Consider the following 12,210-nt stretch of genomic DNA (forward strand, 5'->3'; position numbering starts at 1 on the left):
TGAGATGACTTCAGGGCACATTACTTGCATGGCCTTGCAGAAGCAGTGCTCAAAGACTAGGCATAGTAAGATGGGACTTGGAACATGAGGCAGCCCACTGTGGGACTCACAGAAGTGAATCCAGACAGGGAGGCATGGAAGCCAATCCCATGTCTCATTGTTTTCAGGCTCTGCAAGGAGGAAATACAAAAGGATGTTAGAAGTCTCAGGAGAGACTTTGGAACTCATAGGGTATAAAGCTGTTGAACATTTGTGTATAGCTGTGATTAGCTTAACCTCCCAACAGAGACATTTCTATGCCTAGGTTTCCTGAATGAGGATAAATGTCAAGTGTCTGGCACTTAGTAAACACTTGATAAATCACGTCAGCCATAGTAACTGTTATTAATAACCATTATTATGAATGTGGGCTGTCATTCTTTACTTTTTAATAATTTTTTTATATTTGAAAGCAGAGAGAGAGAAGAGAAGGAGACCTGTAGACAGAGATCTCCCATTCACTGGTTCATTTCCCCGAATGATCCCAACAGCAATCGTTGGGCCAGGCTAAAGCCAGGAGCCAGGAACTGAATATAGGTCTGCTGAGTACATGGCAGTGACCCACTTACTTGATCCATCACCTGCTGCTCCCCAGGGTGTGCATATGTAGGACGTTGGAATCACGAGCATAGATGGGACTCAAACACAGACGCACCAAGGGATGTGGGCATCCCAAGCAGTATCTTAACCACTACACCAAACACCTGCTTCATAGACTGTCATTCTTAATGAATTCTTTCAGTACTGGGCCCAGGATAAAACTCTTATGCGAGATTTTCTAACAAGATTCTTGGAACCGGTACATCCTAACTCCTCCCACATACTGGTGCTCAGGATCACGGTAGGCAAAACCAGGCATACAAACCACCACCCTCCCCACCCCACTCCCTTACAGAAGGCTGTCCTAGTGGTGTTTACTGCAGTCAGTTTCCCTAGTGAGGTGGCTGAGGCCTGTGACTGGAAGACGCTAACACCTGTCATGGTCCATATACCCCATTTTCAGGTGTTTTTATGGCATCTCCTTTGTCTCAGCATCTAGATGGCACTGCTTGGAGGCAGCGGGCAGTATGAGATATGTCCCTAACTGGTGGTACCTCCTTAACTATTCCCCATACTTCTTCAAAAACCTTGTATGTAATTGGAAAGAAGGCCAAGCCTCAAGCTGATTTTGAGAGATACTTGTGGTTCAAGGACTTTGGGAATCCACTGCAAGGCTTAGGGGCAGGTGGGTAGAAGAAGTGAAAGGAGGGGTGCTGGTGTTGACACACAGGCCTTCCTGGGAACATTTGAAGGAGCAAGGATGGTAATACCTCTGCTGTCAGGAGGAAGATCTCGTCTGGAATGTGCCGGATCCCGCCGGCGATGACTCCCAGTGCCACTCCGGGGAACACATAGGCATTGTTTCCCTGCCCGGGAATGAAGGTCTTGCCATCTTCCAGAGTCACACTCTTAAAAGGACTACCACTGGCAAAGATTCCTCGGCCCTGGAGGCAGGAAGAAAACCAGAGATGGAGCTTGGAGACTGCTTTAGCATGCAACAATGGTGGTCCAGCCTTATCTCCCAAATTTTGGGCCCTACTTCATCCTCTCCCAACTGCCAGCACTGAGCTGAGAACATGGCAGGTGCTCAAAGCATACTTGTTTATTTGACCAGAAAGCTCAGCCCCCACCTGAGTTACTGAGAGTTAAGAAAGTGCTGGATGCTGATGGAGTTATGGTAGCTTTTTCACGTCACCTCCTGAGCAGGCCAACCCAGGACATGACAGAAATTAAAATGGCCTGGAGTCTACAAGTGCCTCAGGTCCTGGGTTCTTCCAAAGCTCTTTTCTACTTAGTGGGAATCCTGACAGTATAGCATAACAGTGGGAGCATGGGTTTTTGAATCAGATCTGAGTTTGAGGACCAGTTCCACTTCTTACTAGCTCTGTGACCTTGAAAAAGTTACTTAATCTTTCTGAACATCAATTGGCTCATCAGTGATATAGGAATTTTTTCAGCTTTATAGGGTTATTCATAGTTATTGTATCCTTTCAGCCAGGGGAAGGAAGGACTCCCCTCTGACCTCCGTGACCTGGTAGCACTTCTCAGCTGTGCACTCGGCTTTGCTGGTGGGGTTGCTCAGGGCAAAGATGATAGGGCGCTCGTGGAAGGAGGCCATGTCCCTCAGAATCTGCTCCGTGAAGGCTCCTGCGATGGCAGCAACACCTACAGGGAAAAGCGTGGGTAGTGGGGATGCCTGCTCTGTATAAACAACCCATTCCTCTGCAGGTAGGGGGGATCAGGTACACTATGAACAACTCAAGAATCTTGGGGATGGCATCTGCCACAGGGACTGAGGGAGCACAAGGGAAAAGGGTCTTCTTGCTTGAACTGAGACCTCCTGTTCATTCCTAAGGTACCACTGGCCCTCTTCAGTTACCTGTCAGTTTAGATGCATCTGGGAAGGAATCCTACACATTGGCACTGAGAGTGGCCCAGTTCCCCAGTTGGGGAGAGACACCAGGGTCTTGCCTTAGGGCAGAAGTACTCATATCAAGTTGGTTAGCCCTGTGTTTTTCAATTGCTTTGTGTAATTCTGCACCACCAAACCCCAACTTTAGTGCCTTAGTTCTATGGTTTTTATAGAGTAGTCATTCATCAGAAGTTTCTGGCATTGAAAAGGACAAGGGATAGGGGACAGAGCTGTGTTTCCATGGGCTGAGCCCCCATCTCTCCATCTGCAAGTCAAGAGGGTTAAGTGGTCGAGGCAGTGGGTTGCCTTCCTGCTCCTACCTATGATGACTGTAGGCTTCACCAGCCTCACCACCTCCTCTAGGGAGTTCACTTCAGGATGGTCTTGGGCAAACATCTCCTTCTCATGGTTGAGGTGGCTCCTTCCCTGTGGGAAAAGAAGGAATACGAAGCAGCTGTAGTGGTAAGGGCCTGTTGGGCAAGGGAATGGATGCATTTGGAAACTCCAAGAATATTCCCTGATGGGCCCACTCTAGTCTTAAGAAATCAGAAGCCTTAGGGCCTGTCCTCTGGGTCAGATTTCCTGGTAAAACCTAAGGTGAAACCAAAGGTGTGTGTGTGTGTGTGTGTGTGTGTGTATGTTCACTTAATCCAGACTACATAGGGAGAATTAATAAAGAATTTCTAGCTGGCGCCGTGGCTCACTAGGCTAATCCTCCACCTTGCGGCACCGGCATACCCGGTTCTAGTCCTGGTCGGGGCGCCGGATTCTGTCCCGGTTGCCCCTCTTCCAGGCCAGCTCTCTGCTGTGGCTAGGGAGTGCAGTGGAGGATGGCCCAAGTGCTTGGGCCCTGCACCCCACGGGAGACCAGGATAAGTACCTGGCTCCTGCCATCGGATCAGCGTGGTGCGCCGGCCGCAGCGCGCCAGCCGCGGCGGCCGTTGGAGGGTGAACCAACGGCAAAGGAAGACCTTTCTCTCTGTCTCTCTCTCTCACTGTCCACTCTGCCTGTCAAAAAAATAAAAATAGTAAAAAAAAAAAAAAAGAATTTCTTTGAGCTGTTGGGGATAAGGCCTCCTAGGCCTGGACAGAAATGGTCTCAGGAAATGCCTCATTAAGTCCTTTGGTCCCAAGGCATCCCATACTAGGCTTAGTTGAGAGATGGGGCGTCTGAGCTAATTTGAATGTATTTTACAAAAGTCATTAACCTTCCTGTGAATGATACTAAATTGAGATCCAGGACAGGCTTAGAATGGTCAGCTGTGCCCAAACAGCTCCAGCTTTCTTCCATTATTCAAACAGAAGTCAGTGGGTAGCAGGCTGGCATGAGTGCTAGTAACTGGGTACAGGTGTTTCTGATGAATCCTCATCTGACCTCATGAGAACCAGAGTGAAGATTTCAGATTTGGGAGCTCCTTGGGAAGAGATGAGCTCAGCGGGGTGAGAAAAATGAATATGGAAATATGGGTAGAAGGGAATAAATAGTGATGCCTCTGACAGCTTATACTTGTTGGGACTGTGCTCTGGAATGGTCTGGGATAGGAAAAGGAATCTTTAGGCCCAAGATCTTAACAGCAGGAATCTATGTACCTGTGGAGCAAAAGAAAGGCCAGTTTCTGTTGAAGGTCTCTGCTATTCTTGGTCAATGACCCCATGTACTTCCCTGTTTCCATCTCTACCATTGTTCCCCATCTCCCACTAACTTTCTGTGTTAATGGAATTATGAGAATTAAATCATGGCACGCTGAATAAAGTCCCAAGGAAGGGGGTCAGCCAGTTGTGTCCCTCACCACATTCTGTTAAGAAGTTGGACTATTTCACTCTCATCCATTCTTTTACTCATACTTCACACATTGTGTGCTTAACATGTGCTAGGTACTGACACTGAGACTACAGTATGTAGCCTAGTAAGGAAACAGGCAGGTAAAGGGGAAACTGCCCTACAAAGTGGAGAGTGTAACATAAGGAGGGGAGGCCCACGTGAATATAGATGTAGGAAATTAATTGTGACCCAGATATACAGAGAAAGCTTCTCAGAGGAGGTAACATTTGCTTTTAATAAGAATATGAAACAAATAATAAATAGTGGAAGCTGGGTGTGGTTCATTAATTGTGACAAAGATATTAATATGAGATGTTAATAGGAGAAATGGGGTGAGGGATAAATGGGAACTCTTTGTATTCCTACATCATAATTTTTGTCTTGTAAATTTAACACTATTCTGAAATAAGAAAAACGAACCAATGAAAAACTTTTAAAAGAAGATAAGGAGAAAACTGGGAAGATATTAAGGGTTTTGAGTGGGCACATGGAAGGAGAAAGATTATTTCAGGTAGAGGAACAAAATGTGCAAAGATATGGGACAGAGAGCATAAGACTTTTGAAGAATTAAGATTCAATATGGAGGTTAGTACAAGGCAGGAAGTGGTGGGAAAAAAGACTGAAAGGAGGCACACACACACATAGATTCAAAACTTCTGTTCAAGAACAATTAAAGCTATTTTGGGATATTTGCTTTGAGACTTAGGCCACTGCCCTCTTTTTCTTTATTCTGAACAGTTTGCCCCTTGGAAACTTCTTCGAGTCCGGTTTGTGGGAGCTGTAGGTGTCAGGAAACCTCCAGGTCTCCTGACTGGCAGTACCTTGACAATCAACCCCTTGGAGTCCACCATCCAGATCTTCCTTGTGGCCTCTGCCTTGGGTACACCTTCTTTCTCTAGGGCCATGACAAGGAGATGTGCAATGCCCATAGCTGCCTGGAAGATATCATAAAGAGAATGTTCATACACAAGGCAAATAGCTGTGCGACATTTATCAGATGCTAAATGAAAGAAGTCATTCTTTTCCCCAACTCCCCGCTCCCAGGAGACTCAGTTGAGTCCTTGCTCTTGAGACATCCAAATTTTGGGGTTCAGGAAGCTGCAGTGATCGCAATGTTTTACTTCTTCTTCACACAATAGCACCTATCCCATGGTTGATACTTCTCTACTTATTTTCCCACTGGTACAACAGTAGGAACCCCATGATGGCACCTACCTCACCAGCACCTTGGAAAACAAATACGTGATTAGAGAGCTTGTTCTTGGTGATTCTCAGAGCAGCTAGGATCCCTGCCACAGCAACAGATGCTGTGCCTGTAACAGAATGGTCTGTGATCAATCTCTGGTCATTTGTACTCAGTATCCAATGGAAGATCCTTGGGAGAGTTACCACACTTAGGACCTATGGGGGAACATGAAATTTTCCTTAGTCATTACAGGAGTCAAGTCTATAGGCATGCAGAATTTGGAGCAAATCCATGCTTTCATTCATAGGTAACTATTCTTCGTCTGAGAAACAGCACAGGTTGTTAACTGAGCCTTGGAGAGAGGATTGGATATTCAGGTGCTATTACCACCATCATTCATAAGTGAAATGACAGTGATGAATATAATATAATAGAAGCCAAAAAGAATGTGAGCCTTGGCCAGCGCTGCGGCTCAATAGGCTAATCCTCTGCCTGCGGCACCGGCACACTGGGTTCTAGCCCTGGTCGGGGCGCCAGATTCTGTCCCGGTTGCTCCTCTTCCAGTCCAGCTCTCTGCTGTGGCCCAGGAGTGCAGTGCAGGATGGCCCAAGTGCTTGGGCCCTGCACCCGCATGGGAGACCAGGAGAAGCACCAGGCTCCTGGCTTCGGATCAGCGTGGTGCGCAGCGGCTGGCGTGCTGCGGCCATTGTGGGGTGAACCAACGGCAAAGGAAGACCTTTCCCTCTGTCTCTCTCTCTCACTGTCCACTCTGCCTGTCAAATAAATAAATAAATAAATAAAAGAGTGTGAGCCTGCCTCACAGAATGATTTGTTTAGGGGATAAATGGTTTAAAACACATTAAAAATGAGAACACAGGCCAACCATAGACATTAAGTAGCCATGTGATGTGAGCTGCCCACAGAGTCATAAGGATCAGTGTACCTGGAAGCAGGTCATCATCAAGTGGCTTCAGCGTGTCCAAAAGGGGTAGGTAAGCTGCGTGAGCAGGTGGTTTGGACTCACTTGAACTATTGCTGCATGACTTCTTCCTCCATATTTAAGGCCTCACTAGGAATTGCTTAAAACCAGCTGACCCAGGAGAAGAAAAACATGAGGCCTGGATTGCAGATTATTCTCAATTTCACACCAACTAGAAGTGTAAGGTTTCGGCTCCACAGTCCCTAAATTGTGAAGGACAATTGACATGACTTCATGTAGTGAATTTGGTTGTGCATTTTGGCCCAAGAGATGGCTAGATCTACACATATTCATGAGCAGTTGCTAATGATTTAGCTGTGTGGTCAGGGACTTGAAATGAACAAAACAGTAAGGTTGGTGATGAGGAGGTTTGAGAAAGGGATATGTGTATAGACTTCTTGGAATAAGTAAAGGAGATGAAGATATTTTCTCCCTACCAAAGGACATAAAGCTCACCAAAAGACATAATGAGAACAGAATCTTAATAAGGATAACAAAATGGCCACGGCACCAGTTTCTGGAAGGACTGGTCACTGTGTGAATGATTACATTGGACTCTTTCTGTCATAGGCAGGAAAGAGAGATCTTTCCCACTGGAACAGATACATATTCTGGACACGGATTTGTCATCTATAGAGCATCTGTTTGGAATGCCTACTCAACATCCTTATCTACTCCAGACTACATGACTTCTAATCAAACAATTCATTTTAGAGTAAAAGAAGTGGAGCAATGGGCTCATGCTATGGAATTCACTTGTTTTAATGCATATGCCCTATCTAGGGGCAACTGACATAATAAATAAATAGAACAGCCTACTGATCACTTATCTAAGTCTTGAGTTGAGGCAATATTCTTTGGGATTATAAGATTCTGCCTTACAAGAGGCAATATCTGATTTGACTTAGTAAACCAAGTTTAGAATACATTGTGTTATTCCCCTAGAGACAGAATATGTGATCTGGAAATCTAGAGGTAGAAATGGGATGAGCTCCTCTCACCATTTCAACTAATAAACCACTTGTAGAATTTTTGTTTCCTATCTCTTCAACTTTGTGCTCTAATGGATTAGAGGTTTTAGTCTCCAAAAGGGAAATGTTTCAATTAGCATTTAAAGTGTGGTTCTATTGAATGGGAGACTGCCACTTGGCCATTTGGGGCTCTTCATGCTATGAAGCCAGTGGGCAAAGAAAAGGGTTATTCTTCTGACTGTGGTGATTTGTCTGAATAGCCAAGGGGAAATTGGGAGCACGGGGAACTATATGTGGAGTCCAGGTGATCCTTTGGGTGTGTTTTACTCCTTTCATGCTCAATATTCATGAATATTATTACAGCTAAGGAGAGTCAAGACTACTGAGGGTTCAGATCCTTCAGAAATGAAGGTTTGGTTCACTCTCCTGGGAAAAGAACATTGTCTAGCTGAATTCCTGTCTGAGGACAAAACAACAACTGTGACACTGAGAAAGATACTGATAAATACCAACTGTGGGGGCTGGTGCTATGGCGCAGTATGTTAATCCTTTGCCTGCAGTGCCAGCATCCCATATGGGTGCCAGTTTTAGTCCCGGCTGCTCCTCTTCTGATCCAGCTCTCTGCTATTGCCTGGGAAAACAGTAGGAGATGGCCCAAAGGCTTGGACCCCTGTACCTGTGTGCAAGACCAGGAAGAAGCTCCTGGCTCCTGATCAGCTCAGATCCGGCCACTGTGGCCATTTGAGTGAACCAGCAGATGGAACACCTTTCTCTCTGTCCCTCTTACTGTCTGTGATTCTACCTCTCAAATAAATAAAAAAAAATTTAAAAAATATATCAACTGTGTCCTCATGACTGATTATAGAAATGAAGAATGTAGCAGCATACACCCTTAAATTTTCTTCCTTGCTTATTACTATATATAGTGGGATAGTTTATTTCTTTTCCCTTCTCTTTCTCATTATTTAAGTTTTTTTGTTGAAGGTTAATTCCACACTTTGGTCTTACTGCCAAAAGGTGGTGCTAGAGAGAGACTGAAAGACAACACGAAGGACACAGAATACTTTTTTTTTTCCAGCATCACCCCAATCTTGCAGGATTGCTAGATAAAATGTCGAACACTTTAGAGAAATTTGAATTTTAGATAACAGTCTTTTTTAAGTATGTCCCATGCAATTTTAGTATAAATATTCTAAAAGTTATCTATTGTTTATTTAATATTCAAACTGAATTGGGTACCCTGCATTTTGTTTTTGCTAAATTTGGCAGCCTCACAGCCTTGGTTCTTCATCAAGCAGCAGTTTGCTCCTGGAACAATTCTCGTTTAGAGAACCAGTCTCATAGCACACACCTCAGAGACATCAATGGTGGCCAGCTGGCGCCTCCTCTTTCCTTTGTTCCCTCAGCCTTGGGGTGCTGGCAGAGCCTTTGTGTTTCTTTTCATCTTTTCAATTCCTTAATACATAATTAAAAATTGTTTATATTGCATTCTCTGTGAAAGCAACTGATATAGGCCTTGACTGATAGAGTTCACAGTAATCACAGTTGGCAAAGTAATGCCTCCAGGATGGTCAAAGCAAAGGAAATTCAACTGGGACTGTCTGTGGCTTATTGAATTTGTACAAATTAAGAAAAATTGATGTTATCCAGGGCTATTGAGGGAGCAATGGAAAGTAAAAAGTTCTAGTGTACTTTGGATTTTAAAGAGCTATAATTTTTTTGGAAAACTATTTCCCAATATAATCAAAAACATAAAAAAAAATTTTTGCCCTCTGACCTCATATTTCTACTTCTAAGAATCTGCATGGAAAAAACCCAAAATCTATGCACTAAGATATTTATAATAATGCTATTTATAATAAAGATTGACTGGAAATAACCTTGACACTTAACAAATGAGTAGCATGATTAATGATAATTAAGTATTAATGCTCATTAAGTATTAATGCTAATTAAGATTCAGCTATTTATTTGAAACTCTGAGTTACACAGAAAGAAAGAAAGCCAGACAGAGAGTACTATGGACACTGAGTGGAAATTTTACAGCACCTAAGAATGATCATTATGCTGGTGCTGTGGCATAGTGGGTTAAGCCGCTGCCTGCAGTGCTGGCATCCCATATGGCTGCCAATTCAAGTCCTGGCTGTTCCACTTCCAATCCAGCTCTCTCTCCTGGCCTGGGAAAGCAGTGGAAGATGGCCCAAGTCCTTGGGCCCCTGTACCTGTGTGGGAGACCTGGAAGAAGCTCCTGGCTCCTGGCTTTGGATTGGCGGAGTTCTGGCTGTTGCAGTCAATTGGGGAGTGAACCAGCAGGTGGAAGACCTCTCTCTCCCTTTCCTTCTCTCTTTGTGTAACTGACTTTCAAGTAAAATAAATAAATCCTTTAAAAAAAAGATCATTATCAGAGTCGGTGAACTCAGGGGGCTTCCATAGCTTTGGCAGCTCATGACAAGAGCCCAGGGTGATTACTGATGCCATAAACAAGAGTGTCAATTTGTTAAGTCAACAACAGGAGTCACTGTGCACTTACTCCTCATGTAGGATCTTTGTCCTTAGTGTGCTGTACATTGAGATTTAATGCTATAACTAGTACTCAAACAGTATTTTTCACTGTTTGTTTCTGTGTGGGAGCAAACTGTTGAAATCTTTACTTAATATATGCTAAACTGATCTTCTGTATATAAAGAGAATTGAAAATGAATCTTGATGTGAATGGAAGGGGAGAGGGAGTGGGAAAGGGGAGGGTTGCGGGTGGGAGGGACGTTATGGGGGGGAAGCCATTGTGCTCCATAAGCTGTACTTTGGAAATTTATAGTCATTAAATAAAAGTTAAAAATAAAAAAAAGATCATTATGAAGATTGTGTAGCAATACAGCATATGCTATGAAGTTACTAAAATCAACTACCATGCCAAGAGCCTTATATTTCTTAATTTATTTAATCCTCACTATCACCATTCCCATGTTACATATTGGAAAAGTGAGGTACAGAGTAGTTTGCTCAGTTGTTCATATCAGAACCTGGAGAATCAGGTTCTAGGGCATGTGTTCTTAACACTAAAACATTCTTCACCAAGTTAGTTGGAAGAGAAACTTAAACAGTATATCTGTCTGTCTATCTAATGATTCTGATTGCAAAGAAACACAGAATTCAGAAGGAACTATCAATACTAATGGTTCCAAATGAAAGTATGAGTGAATTTTCTATGTTCTCTATTCAAGAAGGTGCTTGTTTTTCACTGGCTCTTGGGTGAGGCCCTCTCCCAAAACACAGGTTGGATTTATGTCTGCCTAGAGGCTGTGTATTGGGCTGAGGTAGAGGGCATAGCAAACAGTTGGAGCTCAATAAGTACACATTCATTATTCAGGGCATCAGAAGGTAGGACTATAAACAGGAACACACTCTCTAGGAGATAAGGGGCTAGTGCTCCCATCTCCACACAGCTGTGGCTGCTGAACTGTCAGTTGGGTCCCAGAGGCAGGACCAAGGACTATTGAGAATCCCCAAAGTGCTCAATGTTTGTTTACTGATGGCCTACCAAGTGACAGACAACATGCCAGGCATGGTGAAAGACACAGATGAATCAAACTTGCCATCAGGTAACACCCAATTTATCAAGCTGTGGGCACAAATGATATAAGAAAATCAGTAGTTAAAGGTCATTGGAAATTCCTTCCTTTATTTATTCAGCATCACATATGAACCAGACTCTGGGGTACTGAGGATATCTTTGTTAACAGAATAGACCAGGTTATCAAATGATTGCAAGTTTGGTGACCATTATGAAGTTGTTTTTAATATCTTTCTTAGTTTTTTAATTTATATGTAGAAAAACTATGAAGGTGTCTGAAAAGTTTATGGAGAATGAATATTATGAAGAAACTATGCATAGATTTTCATTTTTCTGCTCCCAAACAACCCTATCTTTTAATTCCACTATTCCACAAGGTTCCAGATATCACCACTATCAACCGAGCTTTGCAAATTCATGCCTCCCTACACACTCTGTGTACCCATCATGTTATTCATGGTCCCCTAAACACACCATGCACTTTTTTTTATTTATTATTATTATTTTTTTTGACAGGCAGAGTGGACAGTGAGAGAGAGAGAGACAGAGAGAAAGGTCTTCCTTTGCCGTTGGTTCACCCTCCAATGGCCGGCGCACCGCGCTGATCCGATGGCAGGAGCCAGGTACTTATCCTGGTCTCCCATGGGGTGCAGGGCCCAAGGACTTGGGCTATCCTCCACTGCACTCCCTGGCCACAGCAGAGAGCTGGCCTGGAAAAGGGGCAACCGGGACAGAATCCGGCGCCCCAACTGGGACTAGAACCTGGTGTACCGGCGCCGCAAGGCGGAGGATTAGCCTCGTGAGCCGCGGTGCCAGCCACCATGTACTTTTACACTTTTGTGCTTTTGCCCATTGTGTTCCCACTCTGTAGGACCCTGTTGCAGTCCATGATTTATTCCTTAAGACTCAGCCCAACTGATTGCCTCTGTGATTCATTGCCTGCTTCTCCCAGGCATCGTTAACCATCCCTTATTTCCCCGTATTTTCTTATTTAACCTGAAGAAAGCTGGGCTATGTCATAGCCAACCTCATCTCCGAATTACTTCAACAGAAACTCCAAACTAACACCCAGGAAAGCATCAAAAGCAATCTAAACAATTACTTAAATCTCTTAAAATGGTGCCAGGAGAATTACACTGTATGACCATCTCCTAAATCCCCAATATCCTTTGTTCATCATTTTCACCAAA

The 12,210-nt window shown here is 43.9% G+C and overlaps 1 protein-coding gene across 8 annotated transcripts in view; it reads right to left on the minus strand.

Annotated features, from left to right (window-relative positions):
* Positions 1–12,210, minus strand: part of ME3 (malic enzyme 3) — a 196,838-nt gene that overhangs the window by 3,799 nt on the left and 180,829 nt on the right. For 4 of the 8 annotated variants that reach the window (XM_089332358.1, XM_008263027.5, XM_089332352.1 and 1 more), the window contains 5 exons: positions 5,529–5,626; positions 5,135–5,248; positions 2,812–2,917; positions 2,102–2,244; positions 1,350–1,523 (listed from right to left, as the gene is read on the minus strand). In XM_089332358.1, coding sequence (XP_089188484.1) covers positions 1,350–1,523; positions 2,102–2,244; positions 2,812–2,917; positions 5,135–5,248; positions 5,529–5,626 — 635 coding nt within the window. Of the gene's footprint in view, positions 1–1,349; positions 1,524–2,101; positions 2,245–2,811; positions 2,918–5,134; positions 5,249–5,528; positions 5,715–12,210 lie in introns of all 8 variants that reach the window. The other 4 variants (XR_016233403.1, XR_016233404.1, XR_016233406.1 and 1 more) reach the window with 3 other exon arrangements.

This window comes from Oryctolagus cuniculus, chromosome 1, assembly GCF_051225735.1.
Source record: "Oryctolagus cuniculus isolate XC-2025 breed Fujian yellow rabbit chromosome 1, ASM5122573v1, whole genome shotgun sequence".
NCBI classification, from domain to species: Eukaryota; Metazoa; Chordata; class Mammalia; order Lagomorpha; family Leporidae; genus Oryctolagus; species Oryctolagus cuniculus.